This window comes from Engystomops pustulosus, chromosome 4 (assembly GCF_040894005.1).
Source record: "Engystomops pustulosus chromosome 4, aEngPut4.maternal, whole genome shotgun sequence".
Lineage (NCBI taxonomy): Eukaryota > Metazoa > Chordata > Amphibia > Anura > Leptodactylidae > Engystomops > Engystomops pustulosus.
In genome coordinates, this window is record NC_092414.1 from 95,906,482 (window position 1) to 95,932,088 (window position 25,607).

At 39.8% G+C, this 25,607-nt stretch overlaps 1 protein-coding gene across 2 annotated transcripts in view; it reads right to left on the bottom strand.

Annotated features, from left to right (window-relative positions):
- Positions 1–1,953: 1,953 nt before the first annotated feature.
- The window catches only part of LOC140126862 (monocarboxylate transporter 2-like), a 56,804-nt gene continuing 33,150 nt past the window's right edge, over positions 1,954–25,607 (bottom strand). For both annotated transcript variants that reach the window (XM_072146815.1, XM_072146816.1), the window contains exons 3-5: positions 10,893–11,036; positions 9,477–10,277; positions 1,954–5,545 (exon numbers count right to left, since the gene is read on the bottom strand). In XM_072146815.1, coding sequence (XP_072002916.1) covers positions 5,295–5,545; positions 9,477–10,277; positions 10,893–11,036 — 1,196 coding nt within the window. In that variant the 3' untranslated portion in view covers positions 1,954–5,294. The remainder of the gene's footprint in view (positions 5,546–9,476; positions 10,278–10,892; positions 11,037–25,607) is intronic.

The window sequence follows — 25,607 nt, forward strand, 5'->3', positions numbered from 1 at the left end:
GTGTTGGAAAAAGACCTTTCTTTGTATAAGTTTACATTCCTAAGGAAAAGTCCACTGTCTGAAGTCCCATATTCTGTTGCACATGCGTGATGATCTCTGCCAGCCTTCACACCCACTCGTATCTGTGCTAGTTATTAATAAGCCTGCCACTAATTCATGATTCTTCTCTTGACTGCTCGCAGTAGCAAGGAGAGGATGTTCCCTCTAATCATAGGAGGGACCACACATGCGGGATGCGACACACAGCCAAATGCCACACAGTGCACATTGTGAACAACCACTGGCAGCAAGGCAGAGGAAAAGTATGCTGGGCAGGGGTGTTGCTAGGGTCGCAGAAGATCCGGGGCACGGGCCCCAATGCATATGTACCAAATTTTCAGTAGTATTCACTCATGTACATAACCTACTTCACATGTGGTTGTGCCAATAACAACTGTACCTAACATATACAGCTACAGAAAACACAGAAGAAATCCTTACCTTTTACATCTACCACAAGGTGACGTGTCCTGTGGCATGAAGTTTCTCTCTATCTTCTCCATTACGCCCGGCATCACCAGGTCTCCTCTTCAGCCACGTGTCCTCCCTGTGAAGTTCACCACACAGACATCTTATGTTCTTTACTGTCCTTACATCTTGGTCCCCAAACAGTGTTATCCTGCTGCTACCCCTAACACTTTCTCTCCTTCACTATAACTCTCCTTAACTTTCTCTCCCCTTTCGCACACACATGTATGATTTGCCTGGGCCAGGACTGCTGGTGGGGGACGAGTGCTCCTCACTCCTTCCCTGTCCATAAGAAGAGGTGGAGACAGGCCTTTGTTACTGGAAAGATTTGTTTTCCAGCGGCGGCATGATGACACAAAAGTGTCCTCACCATGCTGGACAATGCTATTGACACCAGTAATGTCCCCCTCAGCCCCTATAAGGTCCCCCACAGACCCCCAGTGTCCTCCACAGCCCCAACTAAACAGTTCCCCTCAGCCACAAGTAAAGCCCCCAGCCCCAAATAAGGTGCCCCACTGCCCACTGTAATGCCCCCTGAAACGTCCCTAAAGCCCCCTATAATAACCCCCACAGCCCCCTGTAAGGTTCTCTGCAGACTACTGTAAGATCCCCTGCAGCCCCTTGTAATGTTCCCCGCAGCCCCTTGTTATGTTCCCCTCAGCCCCCTACACTGTCCCCCACAGCCCCCTGCAATGTGCCCCACAGCCCCCTCTAAAAAGTTCCCCCCAGCCATAAGTAATGTCCTCCTAAGTCCCCCATGTCCTCATAGCCCTCCTTTAATGTCCCCAGCCACAAGTAATGTCCTCCACAGCTTCCTCCCTATGTCCTCATAGCCCCCTGTAATGCCCCCTGCTTCAAGTAATTTACCCCACAGCCCCCCCCCCCCAAAAAAAAAAAAAAATCCCTGTAATGACATCTGCAGCCCCCATGTCCTCATAGGCTCCAGTAATTCCTCCGGCTGCAAGTAATGTCCCCCACAGCCCCCCCTTCTCAGGTCCTCTTAGCCTCCTGTAATGGTCGCCACAGTCTCCTCAATGTGACCTCCCCCTCCACTGTATCATGAAAAAAAAACAAACATACTCACCCAAGTCTTCTCTCTCTCTCTTCCATCTGTCTTCTCGCAGCACTGAGGGGCGGTGACGTCATCAGCCGGCGTCTCCTGCTCCCGGCAGCTGTAGTGAGCTGCTTGAAGCAGGAGATGCTGTGAGATCGCGTCTCCTGCTCCCTGTAGTGGAGAACGGAGCCAGCGGCTCTGTTCTCCACTACAGTGCTGAGGAAATGCGCCTGGACATCGGGACATTCGGGGCACGGGCCAAAAGATCCGGGGCTCGGGCCCCGGATCTTTTGACCTAGCGACGCCCCTGATGCTGGGATATGTAGTTTAGTGACATAACGCATCTGCCATCTTGGAGATCAGCAACAATAAGAAAGAATGAGTCTTAGAAATACATTTAAAAGACATCTGATTTTATAAGGTTGGTAGTTTCAGAGACACATAGTATATGCAAGTATAGCTAACATTGGAGAAAAAAAAATTAAGGCACAGTGAAGATAGTTCCTCTTGTATTTCCATGAAGACAAGATTCTTAAATATACTCAGGATAACAAAATAACACATTCTCTAATTCACTGTTATTAACAAAAATACAGCATTTCACAGATATATTTCTAACCTGTCTCTATAAGTCCTGGTCTACACAATTTTGGTTGTAACTTAGGGTCGGGCAGGGCAGGTTCTTCTCATGAATAGTTTCTTCTGTCTGCACGCTGCAGTGTCTCTGCATCGGCCCTCCCCCCTGCATTACAAGACAAGTTCACACACAGATGCTTACATGAGCACTTCTTGCAGGCAAGCAGCATCGTGAGGAGACTAAATGTAGAAGCTACAGAAAGATCTTTATAGCAGGGGAAGGAGTTGTAGCAGAGCTGATTGTGATTTAGGCTACTTCTAAACCACATTATAGCTTCTGCCCTCCAAGATATTATTAATAAGGCTTTACTTTTAAGCTAATATGTCTTTTTGCATTGTTGTTTATAAGGGTAAAATGGTAAATGCACTCTAACCTGGCACTTGTCTAATACATGGCATTTCCAGTATAACAAACAATACTGTCTTCATGTAATGTTCTCCAGGTATGCTTGGATGCTCCTTCAAATAAATATAAATTGATTTTATTTGTTAAAATCATTCATTAAGAACTGAAGATTGGACCAAAACACTTACACAGTGCCACCTAGTGGCATTATTATTAGGAGAAGCTCAAAAATTTAAAACATAAGACCAACTTGATCCTGGCAAGCACTTCCATTCTCACTTCCATTGCTCCCCGCGTCTCCTCTTCATCTTCTCTTCACTCTTTTCTCTCCATAGAAACACACTTTACAGGCTGAAATACGGCACTCTACAGGAGGGAGCTTCGTAGCCTTACATTTTACAAACTGAGCAATTTTCATAATAAAATGAAAATTAGAAAAATACTTTCAACACTCCTCCACACACAATATAACAATTATCTTAAATGATGGTTACACTTTAAGCAGACCTCATTTTCTTTTTTTTTTGGACACAATCTGACAAACTGCTCTTTTGACCCTCACAACAAGTGAAGACTTTCAGATGTACTTCTATCTGTAGGGTGTAGAGATGAGCGAGCACTAAAATGCTCGGGTGCTCGTTACTTGAGCCGAACATTTCCAGATGCTCGAGTGCTCGTTTCGAGTAACGAGCCCCATTGAAATCAATGGGAGACCCGAGCATTTTTCAGTAAAATTACAAACTGAACGAGCACAGTGAAATAACACAGTGCAGAACAGATTGCAGATGTTCGGGATGTTTGGCAACATCTGCAAGTTGTTCTTCACACATATTGTTCTTCAAATACTATTGCGGAGAACACCGTTCTGCACGCGTTTCTCCGGGACATCTGCGATCTGCTCCGGAGACACGCGTGCAGAACGGCGTTCTCCGTTCTGACTATCTACTATAAAAATACAGCTTAGTGAATGTAAAGAAATCAAAGCACAATTGTTTATCATTAGAGCACAAAATTACAGGACCCCCAACAGAAAACAAATGAATACATTTCTAAATTGCAAAATAATGAGAAAAAAACACATGCAATGGTAAGGATGTGCCTGAAATTTGGGATGATGTTTTCTGGACGCCAATTCAACAGAGGAGAAACCACTCATCTGAACAAGTCTTTAGTGTAATAGATCCACTGCTGTCCTTGGAAGTGATCACACAAAACATGCAATAAGAATAAGGCCTGCAGACAAAGGCTAAGAATAATTGCTTTAGCTAGATTCAGTGATTATATAAAAGAAACACATTATTGAAAGATGTAACCAGCCAAGTTTATAGCTGCAGGGGAGAATACATGTTCATTTGGTTGATTAAATAACTTATTATTGAGAAGAAACTCTCTGAACATTTAACAAGTACTTAATGCCCCACACATTATTAGAAGTGGAAATTACTAAGATGTTAAAGGAATGATGTGTCCCATGCATGGAAGTGAGGCCTTTATAATGTATATACAATAAAAAAAATGCTGAACTTAATAAATATAGTAATAGAATGATTGGGGGAGATTTATCATACCTCAGCCCTCATGCCCCAGTGTATGATAGTGGCCATGCCCCCTTATTTTGCCAAATAGAGCTTAGGGAGCTTAGGGCTCTTGACGTATCTGGTAGGTGATGCATCTTCTGGGGAAAACTACACCATGTCTGACCTGGCGTTCCTGGTGTGGTGGCATTATCCAGAAAATCAACTTTGAAGTGAGATGTAAATTGGTTTTATGAAGTCAAGGAGGCAGAGAGTTTAACACTGAAGTCAAGCTTTTCCTCACTTTTACTGATTAATTCATGGTCCTGCGTCCAGCGCATGTCAATTACATTGGAGGAGTTGTTCAGAGGCTTGACTTCTATTTTAAACTATCCGCCTCCCTGACTTTATAGATCTAACTTACATCTCACTTCAAAGTTGATTTTTTGGGATAATGCCACCAAGCTAAGCCATTAAAGAAACACAATCTGGAAGGTTTTCAACTGCTTGACAACATACTGGTAGTGGTTTATTAGGCCAATTTCTGATGACAGGTTCTCTTTAAGAAATTCATTACTGGGGGAGGTTTTGAGGTTTTGGACCCAAACCCGGATCTGTACTTCTCATTACGTCTGGGGTCTGGACTCAAACCACAAAAGTTCAGCATGAACTCCAACTTTGCCCAACAAAGTCCTCCATGTCCATGGTACCTAAGTATTTTATTAAACAAAGTTCCAAGAAAATACCAAAATGACCTGTGTTTCTACCAAAGAACATTTGTATAAATTTATATATGTATTGTGTTCAAAAAATTCCTTTTTGGCCATTATTTATTCACTAAAATATTACAAAGCAAAATATATAAAACCATAATATTATAAAATAATGAATATATATATTGTGTTCTTTTTTTTATTATTACATTTGTACTTTAACAATATAAATCATTAGAAAATAATTCTTACAAATATTAAAATTGACATAAAAGGCTTTTTTATGTTTCAGTTGATTACATACTTGATGTCAACATGAGATCAAGTAAAGTATCTTTAATATCTTTACAATATTTAACTTGCGTTGAGTTGCTTTTTACAAGTGCAAGTGTCCCTAAACTTTGTAACCCTTATTTTTCATTGCATAAGTTCAATGATAAAATGTTACCTGTCCACCTCCACAATAACCAAGAATCAGCCTAGAGTTTGAAATAATACTTTACATGATTTAATAAGAGTCCATTTTATATACTACTTTCTCTGTCCGGTGAATTCACCTGTGGATTAGATTTTTTGGTCTCATCAAGAGGTTGTGTGTTATTCAAAGGTTCTGCCTCTTTTTCTGCATTTATTTCTTTATTTGCCAGTTTCTCCTTTGCTAGTAGTCTGTAGTTAATGGCATTTCCAATAAATAACCAAATACTTGCTACAATCACAATTATTCCACATACAAAATACATGTATTTGTAGTTTCCAGTTATGTCCACCAGCCATCCTAAAAGATAAAGAGGATATAAATAAGTACACTACACATAATGGTAAATAAAATCTGTAATGTAATATCAATATTGCAAATGTATTGTAACTAGAGATGAACGAGTATACTCGTCCGAGCTTGATGCTTGTTCGAGTATTAGGAAATGCTAACTAAATACAACTAAAACAGTGAACACAGTGAACACGGGATCATTTAAGTGAAGAACACAGTTAAAGAATACTGTGAAGAACACATTGCAGATGTTCCGAAGATCTGCTCACTTAGCCGAAGACACGAGCGGCAAAGCTGGATCAGGCATGCAGGAGCAGTGGCTGAAGTGGAGCAGAGCGGGGATGGAGCGGGCATGGAGGAGCGGAGCGGGGGAAGGAGCGGGCATGGAGGAGCGGAGCGGGGGCTGGGGCTGACTTGAATGGGGTTTGTTATTTTTGTTATTCAAAAAGAGCACTCGAGCATTGGTAAAAGTTCGACCCGGCATTTTAGTGCTCGCTCATCTCTAATTGTAACTTGTGCTACTAAGATACAATGCGGATAAGGCAATTAATTGGCCTAGAGCACTTTATATAGCTTTTACATCATACTGTAAAGCAGTGGAAACAGGGAGTGGGTCCAAAATATTCTAACTTTATTGCTTTGATATGTATCGAAACCAGCCTATTAGTTATTTTAACAATAGTCATGTTTAAGGTGCCATTTTTGGCTCGGATCCTATTAACAGAACAGCAGTCTACAAGCAAAAGCTAGTATTATCCTGTGAAAAGTGCTATTTACAGATTCGAGTATATACTTCACACTTCTGAATGTCATTCTTCAGAATATTAGTATATCATGACCCAAGACTGTTGAGCTCCTTCAAAGAATATAATGTAGATTTTTATCTGTACAGTAGTTATACACATAAATGTATGTAGTAAAGTACAATTAAGAACAGTTGTGATAATAGTCCTAAATAACACATTTATATTCTTGTTTCATTCAGCTTTTTATTAAATGTAATAATTGCTTCATGCCCTGTCATTTATAGGTCTAAATTGTTATTTCAGTATTACCTAAGATTGATGGAGAGTTTACACAAAGAGCTTTATAACATGACCCATTAATAACAAAAGCTATTTATTATATATTTATTGAGAACGTTTTATAGACTACATAATACAATTACGTATTATGTTTCTTCACCATAGGCACTGTCTTTTATTAGTCACTGTGACCAAAAAAAAGTAGAGAAAAAAGTGTGGGTGCTGTTATGTGTCAGTAGAGGGAGCTCTCTATTGGTGGTTTGTCTGTGAAAGACTGACGGTTTATGGGACTTTTTTTCTCCCTCCCTCATTATGATGATCAATAATACTAATTCCTCTCTTTATATAGCGCACACAGATTATGATAAAAAAGGATATATTTAATTGATGTTCCAAGCATCAAAGCCTCAATTATTGGTAATCCGTGGATATATTACTATTTCATAACCATTCTGCCAAGCGTTACCACATTGGGGCACATTTACTAAGGGTCACGTGGTGCACTTTTGTCGAACGGTGCATGTTCTTCATGGCTAAAACGGCTTGCACAGGTATTTAAGAAGTGTCTGCGCTGCGATTGTGCACGTGACCCTTTTGCGGCGCAGCTGTGCTGGCTTCCGTGCAACACAAATTAAGGGGCATGCACTATGTTAAAGGTGCACCACAAAAAAGATGGTGAACTCTGTTGGACCATTGTGGGGAAGCGCCAGATTCATTTCTGGCGCACAATCTTAGTGAATTTGCATTCAGCATTATAGACAGACAATGCACTTTTAGTGAACTCGAGTTAGCATACAGATTAAAATGTGCATAATGGACAGAAATAATAAAGTAATTTTTGAAATCAAATGTAAACAAAATGTGTAGGGTAGGCTCAAGTCAGATGGGCATATACCAAGTGTGCAATGAATAAATTACCAGGGTATCCCTGGTATAAAATGGTAATAATAGATAAATACATATTCAGCACTTCAAATGGATTAAGGCAAAAAAACATTTGAGAAACCCTCATAAAAATAAAAAATTAAAAGCTCATAGTAAATAATATCCTATTATTAAAATCTAATTTTGTGCCCTTCGTAGTGTACTTATTTCTTCACATTCGTGTATCATGAAAACGTCCAATGTAAACAATCCATCCAATGCAAATAATGGAATAATATCTCCACCTCAAAAACAGTTCACATTGAATCTGCAATATTTTGAATGATTGCTATTGCAAATATTATCGCGATCCAGCGGCACGTTCTGTGTGGTGGATTCGGGTCTTCCGCCGATTCACTAAGGTAGTGCGCCCGATGTCCACCAGGTGTCGCTGCTGCGCTGAATTCCATCAGAGTGCACTGAAGTTTACCAAGCCAGGCCGGGTGCAGGTAAGTGCTTGTCAAGCGATCCTTTTTTTTTTAAACGCGGCGGTTTTCCCGAATCCGTCGGGTTTTCGTACGGCCACGCCCCTGATTTCCGTTGCGTGTGCGCCGGTGCCGATGCGCCACAATCCGATCGTGTGTGCAATTCAGGGAAAGTCGGCACAAATTCAGGTAACCCGCCAGAAAAACGTGACACAGGCCCTTAGTATATGACCCCCATTATGTACTATGAGCTTTATGTTTTTATGATATAAATTTATGTACGTAAATTTATGTATGTATACCATTTCTCAAACTTTTTTTGCCTTAATCCATTTAAAGGGCTGATATGTATTTTTCTATTTTTGAAATCCGCTTTTCTCTAAGACACTCTGCAGAATCTTACCAAAAGGAATTCAGTAAGCAGCAATGTGGATTTGCCACAATTACCACAGTGGGAGATACCATTAAAGGGATTGTCTAAAATATATTTTATATTATTTAAGTGCACCTATAATCCAAATATCCAAAAATTAAAAAACTTAAAAAATAATAAAACCGGGAAGTGCCATTCTGGCTTGTTTGCAAAGAAAGGATGTATAAGGTAAAAAAAAATGCATCTGTTACAGCTTGAAATGACTCATGCTGTTCACAAGTTGTTGAGAATTTGTTTGTTGGGGCATGGCATCTAATGACCTCAGGCCATAGGTTCTGAGTTACAAACCTCTGCACACTTGATTACATAGGTTTTCAGTAGGATTCAGGTCTGGAAAAATTGCAGACCACTTCATTTGGGGACCCCCAGTGAAATCTTCTACAGTACACACATAAGTTAGGAACCCAGAGAAGCAATGTCGGGGGAGGGGAAAGGAGGACTATGAGCCTCTAGTTTCCAGCTGTCTACTTCCCCCATGTGATCTGTAGTTACTGGGACAGATATGTGCCCTCATCCCCCATGGGATATGAAGACTGCCGGGCAAAGAGGGGGCTGCTATGTGGCCCAGCCTCTCCCAGTTACACCCCTGAAGTTAGGTCTCTATTTTTCATACAGAGGCACAATGATTGGATTGATAATGTTATTCAAGTAGTATGGGTTTGTCACTGTAACGTTCATAAAGTGCAGGGCAGTTCGGTTTTGACTGGACACATCTGCCCACACTTTAGCACTACCGGGTGACAACAGTGGTTGAAGCATAGTGTTCTCCCTGACATCACCAACATCATTGATGGCCATTATTTCTGCTCAGCATGAATAGAGTTTCATCAGTGAAGAGCACTATGGCCCACTGGTCACTCATTCAGCATAGGTCCTAATCTCTTATTAATGCTGCAGCTTGTTGTTTTCTCATTTAATTAAATTGTTGGCCATGTGTGTAAATGAAATATTAACTTCATTAGTTTTGATGTTATAAAATTGACATAGTAACATATTAAGAAATTTATTATATTAATAACGATTTGGTTTATTTTAATATTATGATTTAGCCTTGTTTCTGTTCTGCCACAAATATATATACAGTATATCTAATTTGCTAATGTTGTGAATAGACAAACAGTCATTCTTACCTCCCAAAGGAGGCCCAATTAGAACTGGGCAGCATTCCACGATGGTAACAAGTCCAACCGCGCTGGAGAATCTTGCTGCTCCAACAAGGTCCATTAAAGTTTCAAACAGTACACTGCTTACCATGCCAAAAGCAAAACCAAAAAATACTGAGTAGATAACTAGTCCGGTGTAATCATTAGCTAAAGGGCAACAAACATGGCAAATGCCATTATATAGAATAGCAAAACTGAAAAAATATTGTATTCTTGGGCGTACGTATTTGGTGTTTGCAACCATCCCCATGGTAGGTCTTGCAACCATGTCTACAAAAGCTAGGATAGACAACAAAAGCGCTGAAGAATATTGGTCAATTCCCATATGCTTAGCATATGGAGCCAGAAAAACAATTGGAGCAAAGAACCCTACGAACATAATGACATTCCCAGATAAGTAAATGAGAAACCCCCGATGCTTGAAGAGTGACAGGTCTAAATACTTGTTTATATTCTGGCATGCTGTTAACTTTTCTTTTTTCTCAAGAGGTTTCTGGTCCACTTTTTCCTCATCTTTCTTTATGGGTTTAGGTCCAATTGGTCTCATGAGGGATCCAGCCACACAGCAGTTTAATAGGAGACCTCCTAAAATTAAAAAACTTCCTCTCCATCCAAATTGATTGAAAAGAAACTGATTGAGAGGAGCTAATGCACTTAAAAACACTGGGCTGCCTGCCATAGCCAGTCCATTTGCAATAGGACGCTTTTTGAAGAAGTACTTGCCAATAATAGTCAAAGAAGGTTGAAGATTAAATGCCAATCCAAAACCTAAACAAGTGAGAAAACAATAATTAACAAAAGATGTAACAATAATAATTAATGAGGTTCTCATTGTCTGAGGAGAATATAACAGTGTGCATTTTGTTAGCCTCAAGCAACAGACCGTGCGGTGTTGTTTGCAGCACATCTGACATCTGACGTAATCACCTTTCACCCTGTTGAAGTCCATGGGAAAGGACTGCTGGAGCCACAAACATGAATGGGATAGGACCTGCAGGTATTCGGCACTTTCACGGTGCAGTGATGCATGATTTTTCACAGTGAATGCACCAAGGACATGCCCAATAAAAAGGAGCTGTTTGTGTGGCTCATGACAACGGCGGATACATGTCGGTGCCCGAGAGAGGAGGATCAGCGCTCACCCACTGAGATAGGAAATGTCCTATCTTTCTCTTGGCTCAGAATGATACCATACGGTGCCATGAGCCCATTGCCATCTTTTGGGGCCGTATATACGTCCCCCATACGGCCGTGTGAATGAAGCCTTAGACTGTACATGGTTGGTAGGAAATGTGCATCCTTTTGTATATGAAAGTACTCTGCTATTTGTAACTCTTGCTCAGTACTAGAAATAAGAAATTAAATATTGTTAATGATACTTACCACCAATGACACCAATACAAATGTACAGTCCCAGCACGTTGTTACAGAATGATGCTGCTATCATCCCAGAGGAGCAAAGTAAACCTCCTGCTAATACAACTGGACGACTGCCATATTTGTTTACCAGGATACTGCTTATTGGACCTATAATGCAGATAAGAAGTTGTTTTAGTACCCATTGTCATATTGCATTTCATGTTATTAAAAATGAACAAAAATACATAAGTACATAAGTGTTTGTCCCATCAAGGCGTCCCTTTTCTAAATGATCACTACAGATCAAGTGTCCAACTGAAAATGACATCTGACAAATTATTATTTATCACTTAAAAAAGAGCTCTCTGCATCTGTAACAAAACATTTTTTAACCTCTAAATAAAAAATTGCCTGTCAACATAGTAATGAAGTGATTCACACGTCAAAGTCGATCCTCTGACTTTAAAAAGAGTTTAAAAAAATGGATCTCTTTACTAAAGAATGTTAGAGGGAAACAAATACACTAAGAGGAACAATTTTTTGCGCAGTTATTAAATTTGTCTCTAATTTGCAACATTTTTTTGGGTGCACTCAAAAGTCCGGCACTTAGTGGTTTTAAGTGTCTGCACCTTATCTGACATAGTGAATGGCTGTTCTGCAGATGTTTGCATGGCATCTATCACTATTTTGAGGATAGGGGATTTGAGACAAATTAAGCGCAAAATTAGGCCCAAATTAATCAGCCATGCGACAACTCAAAATGCATTTAATAAGGGATAACATCAACTAACATAAAGTACATGCAACAAAAAGGAACAAACCATGCACAAAAATAGGGGCAGATTTATCAAGCTGCCTTAAAGTCTGAATATTTTCAGTTTCCCATGGCAACCAATCACAGCTCCCCTTTAGAATATTCATGAGCACTGGTAAAATGAAAGCTGAGCTGTAATTGGTTGCCATGAACAACTAGGAATATTTAGACTTTCAGGCAGCTTGATAAATCTGCCCCACTGGGATTAATCCCCCTTAAAACTACATTTGGGAACCTAAGGCCCATTTGACACTTGCGTTTTTCACGCGCGTTTTCTGCGCGTGCTTTTGACGCGCAGAACTTGCATTGCACTCTGACCCATTGTAATCAATGGGTCTTTTCAGACTTGCATTTTTTTTCACGCACACACACGCGTTTTTTTAAACGCGCGTTTAAATCTCGACATGCTCTACTTTTGCAAGTCACGCGCGTGAAAAACGCACCATACAAGTCTATGGAGATGCATCAAAAACACATTGCACTCTGAGACACTTGCAAGTGCAATGCAAGTGCAATGCGTTTTTCACGCATCAATTGCCATAGAAAAGATAGAGCTCAGCCCTGAGTCCATTTCACGTGCATTACCTGCGCGTGAAAAACGCATTGAAATTGCATTGAAATTGCATTGAAAACGCACGTGAAAAACTGAGACACTGAACAAACTCTGACTGAAAACTGATTGCACTCTGATGCAAAATGGGTGTTTTTCACTGACCAAACCCTGATCGCACCCTGATCAAACTCTGACTTGATCTGCAACGCAAGTGTGGAAGGGGCCTAAGAGTTATGACATCTTAAATACCTCTGATACACTGATAGGAAACTAAATGCCACATCTTTAATGGAGGACTCTGGCTAAAGGTTCTCTGCTCTTATTGTTGGGCGTTTGAATGCTATGACCACCAGTAATTACAACAATGGGACCCCATGTGCGTATCTGTATAGTTCAATTTTTCAGAACACAGATGTTTTTTCCAGTCATAAAGCATTAGCCATCTCAAATGTATTATACAGTTTGGTATTGAGAAAATGTGTTTATTTTTAAAACATGTTCAATTGCTTCTTTACTTCGAAGGATAAACTGTCAAATCTTTCTAAAAATATATCAAACAATGTGACCCATGACACTTGTTCTGACATGTAAAATTATATATTGCGGCAATAAAACCCTCTGATACAGTGTTTAGTAACTTGAAGCAATCAGATTCTCTCAACTTTCATCTGTTGAAGCAATCAAAAACTTTGGAGCTGGAGTTTTGAAAAGAAGCATCTTTGGATGACAATTCCCAATAAAAATCAGGTGAACAAATGAGCTTTTACCTATGATGAATGCATATTCCATGACTGGTTTCAACAAAGCAGTAACAAGGACTTTGTTACTCTAGATTATTACTCTAGTCCTTCTAGAACAAATGCTGCCTTTGTACTATTTTGCATCTTCTGCTGGCTACCTATTCTCTTATTTTTCTAGGGATGTTATGAGGTTAAAAATTTTGGTTGCGATTTTTCCCATTTTTATGAAAAGCTCCAAAACATATATTTATAATGACCTGCTCAGCTTTTGATTATAGAAGCTACATACCTCAACGTATGAAAAAACACTTTTGAGAATTTTGTTATACGTCCCTTAGTGTGACATGTAATCACAGTTTAAATTATATACATGGGGCTTGTTGGGGAGAATAAATTAGGTCCACCCATATGTTCCCCTTATAGCAAACTAGTTACCTAATGACACTTTGGCTTTGGGTATGTTAACCTTAATATTCATTCCAGCAACATTTATTCACATGACACAGGTTATTATTTTAATTAATATAAATTGGATCTGCTATTTTGGAAGGAAGAAGTACTTCCGAATTCCTGAAAACCAAACTCTCAAAACATGTTGGACATTGCTGTGCACTTTTTGTAGCCTAAAGCCCCTTCCACACTGGCGTTTTTCACGCGCGAGTTCTGCGCGTGCATTTGACGCGCAGAACTTGCATTGCACTCTGTCCCATTGTATTCAATGGGTCTTTCTTCATTAGCGTTGGTTTTCACGCGCGTGCTTGCGTTCGTTTTCACGCGCGTCAAAATCGCAGCATGCTCTACTTTTGCGTGTCACGCGCGTTTTTCACGCCCCATTCAAGTCAATGGAGATGCATCAAGAACGCATTGCACTCGCAATCATTGCAAGTGCAATGCAAGTGCAATGCGTTTTAAACGTAAGGGTTGCTAGGTGACCAGAATAACAGTATTTCCCCTGCTCGCGATCGAGCATTTAATTAAAAAAGCACAATGAAGAACAGTGAAGAATAGAATAAAAACATTGAACACAGTGAGCACAGTGAACACAGGATCATTTAAGAGAAAAACACAGTGCAGAACACAGTGCAGAATAGATTACAGATGTTCGGCACATCTGCTTACTTGTCGGGAGATACGCGCGGAACGGTGCGCCCAAAATAGCATGTGAAGAACAATATATATGTGTGAAGAACACATTGCAGATGTATTTAAACATCTGCAATTTGTTCTTCACACACATATATATTGTTCTTCACATGCTATTTTGTTCGCACCGTTCCGCGCGTATCTCCCGACAAGTAAGCAGATGTGCCGAACATCTGTAATCTATTCTGCACTGTGTTCTGCACTGTGTTTTTCTCTTAAATGATCCTGTGTTCACTGTGCTCACTGTGTTCAATGTTTTTATTCTATTCTTCACTGTTCTTCACATCTGCTAACTTGTCGGGAGATAATATACGCGCGGAACAGTGAAGAATAGATCGCAGATGTTTGCAACTTATCAGAAGACATTATTTTTCAATTAAATAACACATTTTAATCCCAAACCATGGTCCCTTTGAAAAATGCTCGAGTCTCCCATTGAATCGCGCGTGAAAAATGCGCCGAAAACGCAAAAAAACGCTAACAACACGCGCGTGAAAAACGCAAAAACGCTAATTACTCCAAGGAAAAATGGAACAAAAGCGCAGGCAAAAACGTCAGTTTTTCACGCATTGCACCCTGACGTGAAATGCAACGCTAGTGTGGAAGGGGCCTTAGTGATGTCACTTCTGGCTGCGGTTCCTCTACACTACATGCACAGCATTTATACTACAAACATTGGATCACCAAGACATTTGCTTTCTATTCAACACAGTAATAACATTAGCATTTGTTTTTTTTTTTTTTATTTGTTCTGTGGAACATTCATGTTCATGTTAGCATCTTTCACTGCATTTGGTTGGATCCCCTCTCCCTGATCCATAATGGCAGGCCAATAGCATGACCGTAAGCCAGAATTATAAATATCCAGACTTTCTTTATTCTCCTACAAAAACCCAAATCCATGATGAGGAACAATTGGGGAGAATTGAAGTCACATCTGGTGACGTAACGAGTGGGGTGATTACCTAGGCCCCCTGGCTGTACTTGGTGTATCTTACCCTCCTGTTACACCCTGCCTGTGCTTGGACTTACTTACCCTGTGACATAGGCTTCTGACAGGTTATATAGTGAGGGTTGCTTCACTTGGTTATTATACTCCTGCATTGCATGTTAACTTTTTTGGTTACGGGGTTTGTTTGCATAGGAATTTGACATAGGCTTTTGACAGGTTATGTAGTGAGGGTTGCCTCACTTGTTTATCAAACTCTTGTACTGCATGTTAACTTTTTTGTTTACAACATTTGTTTACATAAACACCATGTCAATCTCTAACAGCCAGAGGGGATTTGTGAGGTTGACTATATTGTACTCACCTCACCAAGTCGTGTACAGTGTGCTTCATTGCAACTTTTAAGTGTTTTTATGTTTTTGAGGTCTTGTGTCGTTATATTTGTTCTAATAAAGATTGCTATTATTATTGACAATTGCTGGGCTGCTATGACACTCTCTTTCTTTTTCGCTATATGTATTATTATAGTGTCTATGGCCTAAATATAACATGACTTGTGGTGCAGGACTCCACCTTTTTGTATATGAACAATTGGGGAGAACACACCGTTATGGTCAAACAGGATCTCAGAGTTCTTGATTAACTAGTACAAGCAGAAATGTGATATTTACAAATGTTCCACATTTTCTCAAGAAAGACATTGCAAGAAAGACACAAGAGTCATATCATTGCAAAATTATTTGAAAAGATAAAACCCTATAAAGACCATTGAGAAATCACCAACCTGACATGTAATATTGGAAAAAGAATACAGGAGGAAGAGGAAAGGTTATATTAAAGAAAAGACATACATTTCACACAGATTCCATACCAAATATAGAATACATGAGACAACAGGAGACGATACAAGAGGAATCTTAAAGGAAATATTTTGGGACAGATAGTCACTTCCAGACGTTAAATGCCATGTTCTTAAGGATATATGAATCCACCCACCTTCAGAATATTCAAAAACATACGTCTCTTCACCACAGAGAACATTGAAAAGCACAACTCAACACCCCTCCCCTTGATAACCAGTAATAGATTTGAAGCCTTACAAAGAGACAAAGGGGGCGGGGCATTACAAAATTACAAAGGAAAACCACAGAGATCCCAACAGCATAAACCTGGGAGTCCTCAAACTCTGAATATTACTAGATACTAAACAGGTGGTGGAACCAACAACAGTTCGTGTCGATCCACTCATCCTTCAAATAGATCCACTACTTAACACCCTAAGAAAATTTCCACTAACCCTAATTTTTTTTTCAAAAAAGGGGAAAATCAAAAACAAAAGAGGCTGCCGAGGGGGGAAACTCACCACAATAAAGATAGTTTTACCACCATCCCATGCAAATACAGGTAAAAAAATATAATCTGAGATTCCTGTCCGTTTTCTCTGATCATGAGAAACTTATAAACAAATATAAAAAGTTGTAAAATTGGCATCAGCTGAAGGTTTTAACAGACAGGAAATCATAGGTATTTAAAAGTTTATCTGGCTCTCAACAATACTTTATAAAAAGACCACCAGACAATGACAAATGCAAAGAAATCATAGATACCACATTTATACACACCATTATTCAACTGTCCTCATTATAATTCAACCATTGAATAATCAGAAATTCTTTGTGCATTTCAGCACCTAGTCCCATGAGGTGTTAGGCAAACAAAAAACCACAATAATATAAACAAAAAAATATATTGTAGCAGCCTCACAGAACAATAATGTGCAGCAATAAAGAAATTGCCAACCAACAGGAACATTATTATACACACCATGGATAAGAGGGCAGTATAGTGATAATAGATAAAAGATGATTACCATTCAGAATTACTATGTATGCTAAATGCCACGAAAACAGCTGCTAAACTCCAGAAAGACCCCACCATAGTTTTTTTTAAAAAAAAGAACTATCCAATCTGATAAATGAAGGAAAAGGTTTAGGGTCTTTTAAGCATTTTAGATCAATAATCAAAATCCTAATATAGCAATGTTTTATGACATCCCAAAGTCCCCCACACACCCACCGGGCAGACCTACTCCTCAAGCTTCAATTGCCTCACATCAACTTGTTGGTATGTCTTGACCTTTTCCTACAGCCCTATGCTCAGACACTTCCAGCCTTCATGTAGGGCACTTCTGACAATATACAGATTTTAGATACAATAAAGTTGAATCCAGAATATTTTCTAGTAACACTTGATGTCACCTCCTTCTAATACAGTAATTGAACATCAAAAAAGGTGTGATGCGGTAAAATGCTTTATAACAAAAAACTCCACTAGAACTTATCCTTGCATGTAAAGTACACAGGAACAGTACATTTGGGATTTTTATTTTAACTCATAATTATTTTCAATATGAAAATGGCTTTTAGTTGCAGATATGGTATACCCAATGGGGACCAGATTTGCGCCAGGTTACGCCAACCTCTATGTGGGTAAATGGGAAGAGTCCACTATTTTTCAGCAAGCATTAAATAGAACACAAGTAGAAGTAGGCCTAATGGAACGCTCACAATTACTACAAAAACCTACCAACAAAGTTCACATTAATAGTGGTTGGAGATTGAGCCCCTTTATATTAGCAAATTAAGAGCAAGCCCAGAACCCCAAAGAGGATAGCGCTCCAAAAATAAAAATCCCTATTATCACACAATATACACAGACAACAACATGAAAATTTTCTTCTCCAAGATAAAACTATAGGTGCACCTCTTACAAAATAACCTCCGTTTATATTTTAGAAAGCCAGAAATGTATGCACTTATGTCACCAGACACTGTAGCGAAACAAAAAGCCCTCTCTAAATCAACTAGCAACTTAGGCATGTCAGGCATGAAAAAAGTCCACCATTCATAAATCTGAGGACTATTACTGCCAAACAACACCATAGATCATTCAAACTTTGCTTACATGTCACACAAATGGGTGACATATTGGGGCACATTTACTAAGGCCCTTGTGCCAGTTTTCTGTCGGACTTTGCACTTTCTTTTAGGTGCAAACTGCTTGCACAGGTATTTAAGAAGTGACTGTACCACAATTGTGTCGCAGTGGTGCACTTTGTCGAGGCGGTGCAGAGGGCGCCAGATACATGAAAACCGTGTGTCAGAAATCCTGAATCTGGCGTACCCTGCACTTTTAGTGCAGATTGCACTGTGCTTAGTAAATGTGCCCCATTTTGTGCAGTGCCCCTATAGTAAGACATATTGCATATTGGGTAATAGTGCAAGTTATACCCAGGGGTGAACCTAGCCTTTCTGCTGCCTGAGGCGAGCTATAAAAAGACGCCCACCCCCCCCACTCCATATATGTAATATATCTAGGAGTGTCAGGACAAGACCGAATCATATTGGTTTAATGTGAAAATAAAGCAATGCAAAATACATAAGAGTGCGCTGCCATGTACTATATAATAAACACAATAAGCTAACAAAAAGAACAAAATACATACAACAATCCGCCATATAATATAAAATTAATACAGCGTGCCGCCATATACCATTTAATACATACAGCGTGCCGCCATATACCATATAATACATACAGCGTGCCGCCATATACCATATAATACATACAGCGTGCCGCCATATACCATAAAATACATACAGCGTGCCGCTATATAGTTTATTTTACATGGTGGCATGCTGAATGTACACACACACATACTGAGTATACATACAGCAAATACACATTTATAAACAGTAAATACACCAAATATTCACACACATACATATACCACATACAGAATATACAAATTTATATAAACACACACACATCTATACATACATTCATACACACACATATAATACACATACATAGAAGTTACCTTACCTTTTTTCTTCTTCCATCGTCGGGCTTGTCCGACGGTGTGGGTGTGGGGGTGGGCTTTGCCGGGGAGGTGGGAATCAGTCCCGGGGGAAAGGGGGGAATCGGAGCCGGGGGGGATCAGTGCGGGGGTGGGGAAATGGTGTGCACTTTGGACTGGGGCAGGTACCTTTGCCGGGCGGGTGGATGTGCCGGCCGGCGGGCCGCGAGAGGAAGTGCCGGGCGGCCGGTGGTTGTGATGAGCGGACCACGTGGGGAAGTGCAGGCTGGCGGGATCGTGGATAATAAGGGCGGGCAGCGATGGGAAGTGCCGTCGGGTGGTTGTGATAGGCGTGCCGTGGGGGAGTGTGCCAGCCAGCGGGCGTGTTCTTGTGATGGGCTGGCCGCGTAGGGAAGTGACAGCAGGATGGTGGGTGTGATTGGCGGGTTATGGGCGAGTCTGCCCACCAGCGGGCGGGTTGATGTAAAGGGCAGGTCCATGTGCTGGCCGACGGAGGCGCGGGGGACGAGCTGGCCGGAGCACATGCCGGCGGGCGGGAGCCCGACGCCGCCCCCTTGTCTAGCAGGAGGTGCACCGCCTGAGGCGAGAATCTCAACTCGCCTCATGGCAGGTGCGCCCCTGGTTATACCACAGCTAAGCATTGTACTAGAACTTTTAATTTCAAATACATATCATAGCACGTTTTGGATGCCCTTCAGGCTGGGTGTACATCACACCGGTGACAACTTCAGTGTTACACTGGGTCATTTATGAGCAGTGCAATTGGTTGGATTTTCCGTTTTAAATATTTGGATCATTTCACAGCTGTAATGTGCTGATACATAACATGTGTTGATATATGTTGTAGTAATATTACAGCAATAATTGTGTAGCATTAACTGTACTTAAAGGTTTAGATATGTTAAAGCTTTGGTTTGGAATTAATAAAAAATATTTTTAAATGAATCCTTTATAAAGTTTATTAATGACTCCACTTGCGATATTAATCCAACCTTAAAATGTAGACATTTAACTGTTTAATTATAGGCGTATTCCATTATATTAATACACTGTGCATCTTCTGGCACTGAATGCTAGGAAATAATAACAAGCTTACTAAGTACCCATTAGCCATTAGCTGCAGCACACCAATAATATCCCCAAGGCACTCATTTCTATCCACCTTACATCAGCAGAATAGTGTAATGATACCTTAAAGTTTATTGTTCGTTTTTGTATCCTTGAAAGTTGCTGCATACACAGATTATCAGTGTTATTACAAACCTAATAGCAGAAATGATTGCTTCCTGTCTACACCCCAGTGTTTGTAGTTCAACACCTTTATGGATATAAAAAAATAATATTGAGACCACTTTGAAAACTGTGCTTATGTATTTTGCTATAAATTGCACTAATGATTTGACTTTGGTGACCTTTACATACTTGCTGCCTTCATTTCTCTCTCCATAGAAATAAATAGACAAACAAAAGCCCTCTGTAAACATGTAAACGAATGATAATTATATTTATCGCTTATCTCATATTGAGAATTCATTATATAAAATTACAGTAAACCATCTGCTTGTCCATATGGTGTTCTGGCTCATCCTAGAATATATCTTTAGCAAAAGAATAAAATATTAATAAATGCCAACCAACTATGAACACAAACAAGATGACCATGAATGTATTAAACCGCAGAAGTAGCTGCATCTAAATGTTATTCTAGGTAATAGGGAAATTAAGTGGATTGTAGCTGTCCTTGGAATGCATGGAAAGATATGTGAAAAACCTGCTAGATTAATTGATTTTAAGTGAACAAAAACATGAAAAACAGTGGGTTATGCTAAGACTTTCCGTAAGACATAAATAATGAAAAAATACCATAATACAGTTTGTAAAATTCATGACAAATATGTAATTTAAATACAAAATATATTTAGTAATGTCCAACCTATTTTTGGGCTCCACTAATAGGCAACCATCTATGTCTAATTGTCTTAAAAGCAGTTTTGATCTCTTTTTACTCATTATGGAACAGATTTATGTGTTTACGACAGAATTCTGTCGTTATTATCACCACAAAGCTGTCTGTGCCAAATTTATTAAGGGTTTCAGAAAGTTTTGAGGCACTTTTTGCTAAAAATTTGAGTCATTGAAAAGAGGGTTTGGTTTTGAACCAAAAAGTCCATGCACCAAAAAAATTATGCTATCCGGACAGAATTCTGGTGCAGCTTTATGGCTTAAACTAATCCAAACAATAGGATTTGCAAAGTACGACTAGACAGCCTTACCAGATATATTACCCAGCATCAGACAAAGTGATAAACCTGGTACGTTGAGGAGTATGTAAGATGGGAATGGGGAGATAGAACTGTTCTAGAGGCGGTTTCAAAACATACTTAGTAATGGCATCATCATTGCGTAGTTATGATTGTGGACAAGCTAGCAGTTCAATTACTTTGTCAATCCATTCTTTTAGTATAGGGGAATGCATTGAACCCTAACAGTGTCTCATTGTTCGCCACCACATTCTATAGCAGATTTTTATAGGTTCTATAGCTGCAGACTGATAAACAAAGAGGGCAACCAATACCCTTTCATATTTTTTCATCAATTGATTTCTAGTTTTAGTGTTTCTTTAATCTTATGTGCATATAACAACTTTATCGAATCATCTTTCAAGACATTTGGCACATTGTACATTATGAAAAGCCCAAAAGATTTATAAAAAAAAACTAAGTAAAGAGAACACTGCCAAAATGTATTCCCCAATTCATTTAGGTTATAAAGTTCAACACACGTCAGTAATTCTATCCGTGTAAACAAAGAGAATGAAAATTATTTGTTTGTCTTCAAATATTTTCCATTGCCATAGGGTTCCCTGGTTTTTCCTATTTGTATTATTATTAGAGATGAGCGAGTATACTCGTCCGAGCTTGATGCTCGTTCGAGTATTAAGGTACTCGAAACGGCTCGTTGCTCGGACGAGTATTTCCCCTGCTCGAGATCGAGCATTTAATTAAACAAACACAGTGAAGAACAATGAAGAATAGAATAAAAACAGTGAACACAGGATCATTTAAGTGAAAAACACAGTGAAGAATAGATTACAGATGTTCGGCACATCTGCTTACTTGTCGGAAGATACACGTGGCACGGGGGAGACATCGCGGGCAGCACGGGGGAGACATCGCGGGCAGCACGGGGGAGACATCGCAGGCAGCACGGGGGAGACATCGCTGGCAGCACGGGGGAGACATCGCTGGCAGCACGGGGGAGACATCGCGGGCAGCACGGGGGAGACAACGCGGGCAGCACGGGGGAGACATCGCAGGCAGCACGGGGGAGACATCGCGGGCAGCACGGGGGAGACATCGCTGGCAGCACGGGGGAGACATCGCTGGCAGCACGGGGGAGACATCGCGGGCAGCACGGGGGAGACAACGCGGGCAGCACGGGGGAGACATCGCTGGCAGCACGGGGGAGACTTCAGTGGAAGAAGAGGAGCGGATCCCGGGACAGCGTATCTCCTCTCCCGACAAGTAAGCAGATGTGCCGAACATCTGTAATCTATTCTTCACTGTGTTTTTCACTTAAATGATCCTGTGTTCACTGTGTTCACTGTTTTTATTCTATTCTTCACTGTTCTTCACATCTGCTAACTTGTCGGGAGATAATATACGCGCGGAACAGTGAAGAATAGATTGCAGATGTTTGCATACATCTGCTAACTTATCAGAAGACATTCTTTTTCAATTAAATAACACATTTTATTCCCGAACCATGGTCCCTTTGAAAAATGCTCGGGTCTCCCATTGACTTCAATGGGGCTCGTTATTCGAGACGAGCACTCGAGCATCGGGAAAAGTTCGTCTCGAATAACGAGCACCCGAGCATTTTAGTGCTCGCTCATCTCTAATTATTATTCTTCTGACTTCATGATATTATACAATGCAACCTTTATTAAAAGATTCAAATAAAATATTCTAAAAGTTAACTTTTATGCTGATAATAGCTATTTATAGCAAGTATAAATAAAGGATCTAGCTCTATTTCCAGTCCCTAATGAATGAACAGCATAAGGGGTATGGTCAATTAATTATTCAGGAAAAAAAAGATTGCATTCAATACAGAAAAAAATGCAATTTGAAGGACTGAAAAACAATCATAAGGTGAGTTAGGAGTGGAGGCAGGAAACCCTATTGCAGTTAGGATGCTGCTCTGACAATTAGGTAAGAATGGAAGTATAAAACAATGGATGTGTCAGCATAGTGGCTCAGTGGTTAGCACTACAGCCTTGCAGCGCTGGGGTCCTGCGTTCAAGTCCCATCCACATCAAATATCTGCAAAGAGTTGGTATGTTCTCTCCGTGTTTGCATGGGTTTCCTCCCACACTCCAAAACATACTGGTAAAGAGTAAGCCCCATTGGGGACAGGGACTGATTTGGCAAGTTATGTGTAGTACTGTGTAATCTGTGTGCACTATATAAATAAAGGAATTATTATGTAACACCAGCAACTTTGGAATTTAAATTTCAAAAGTGTATTAGAACTTTACTGTTCCATGCATGATTCTTTTTAATGCTTTTAGACTCACCATCTACATGTTTTGGATAGAAAGATCCTTACTCATGGCTAGAAATCAATAGTAAGGATTATGTCATTCAAAACCAGTAGATAGGAAGGCTCTATTCCATGTGTGATTTTTTTTTTTTTACTTTTTACAGTTCTAATAATCTTTTGGAATTTTATGGGATTTGAATTTGCTTCACAAGGGTATATCTGAAGATACAAGGATATGGATGACTTTACAGGTCAAAAAGGGAGGTAGGCATCCTAAGTACTCCTATGTTGGATACTGCATATAAGGCCTTTAAAAAGGTTAAACAAAATAGGTGCCTATCCATAAGTTATTTTCATAAGCGTTTTGCAGATGAAAACTACATTATCAGAGGAACCAAAACAAATCAGCAACCATCAAAGCAATGGCTTTGCTATAGTAAACTCTTACTATGGTTACACTAATTTCTCCTGGTTCCCCTAATAATGTAACCTAAGCCTACAGAAATTCACTTAAAAATTAACTAGGGACAGGCTCCATTTCCATTTAAAGGGGTTATCCACTTTAAGCAAATATTCAATATGGTTTGTCCAAGGAAAAGTTATACAATTTCCCAATCTACTTTCTGTAACAATCCCTCATGGTTTTCTAGATCTCTGGTTGTTGTCCCACCATAGAAAGCTTTTAGGTTTACTCCCAGTGGACAGAAATCTGCCCATGGTCATGTGATGTCACATAAACATAGAAGCTTTCTTCAGGAGGACACAATCAGAAATCTAAAAAACCATAAGGAATTGTTATACATGTAACATTCTACAGCTTTGAACTTTTTAGTTTAGGTTTCTTAGACAGTAATAGTTATACAGGACCTTTACCTTAGCCTGGCCTGAAGAAGGCAACAGGTCCTTAGAATCTATAGATAGGTATAAAAATACCCCTATCACTTCAATCCCATACTGCAAATTAACCCTCAGGGATATTTTGGACATCCTGTAAACACAGTTATTTTCTCTGGATGGTTGACTAACTGTCAATTCTTTATGAATCAATAACAGCATCTATTATGTACATGTTGATAGTACTGTTGTTGGCTACATTAAGTTTTAGATATCCTTATCTCAATATAGGTATTTGCCAGCCAATAGTATATAGTTAAATCTTATAGTTAAACAGGCTAGGGCCTCATGTACATGACTGTGTGTTCACGACCAGGTAAAGAAGGGAGGGGGAGTGAGCACCAAAAACCTCTACAGTGATATGGCAGCAAATTGTGTGATCTTATCACTGGCCCCCATACAGTTGTGTGCATCGAACCTACCTCTAAAAAGAATTTTAATATCAAAATTAAGCATGATAAGCCAGAGACTCTTACTCATAGATCCAGGACCTTCCTTCTAAAAACAACATTTAGAACTATGCTAATTAAACTGAAAAGCTACTCTGGCAGCATTGAGAGCCCTTCTGTGCTGCAGATTCACTGGCTGTTAATATATCTCTCCCTCCTGCTCTGCTTTTTCCCTCTGCTTCCCTTTCCCTTTGCCTGACATAATCTTACTGCAACAGAGACATAGTGGGAGAGAGGAAGTGCTCCTCCACATTTTAACTGCCTGTGAATCTGCAGCATGTGGGGGCTCTGGGGTCCTTTAAGCATACATTAGACTCTATGAAATCTTCACTACCCTAGCTGTTTCAGTAGTAAACACCCAAATAGAAAAGTCAACCGATAACTGTTTCTCACTAGCAGATTAACTAGTTAAGCCTAAGGCCACTCCTAAAGGGTTCACGTGCAGAGAGTAATTAGATCCTAACATGCATCTGAGTTATAGACACCAGTATTTACAGCATTAAACCCACCTCATCCACAGGTAGTTTAATAAATGTCCTTTTAAAGGGGTATTCTTACAAAGACAAGTTTCTTAAATGTAATCAGGATAACAAAATAACACATTCTCTAATTCACTGTTATCAACAAAAAGCATTTCACAGAGTCCAAACTGTCTTTATCAGTCTTGGTGTACACAATTTTAGTTGCCCTGGTTTCCAACAATGTATCTTTCGACTTTAGGGTCAGCAGCCATCTTGCTTTTCTAACGCTGTGGAGCTGAGATATTCTCTGC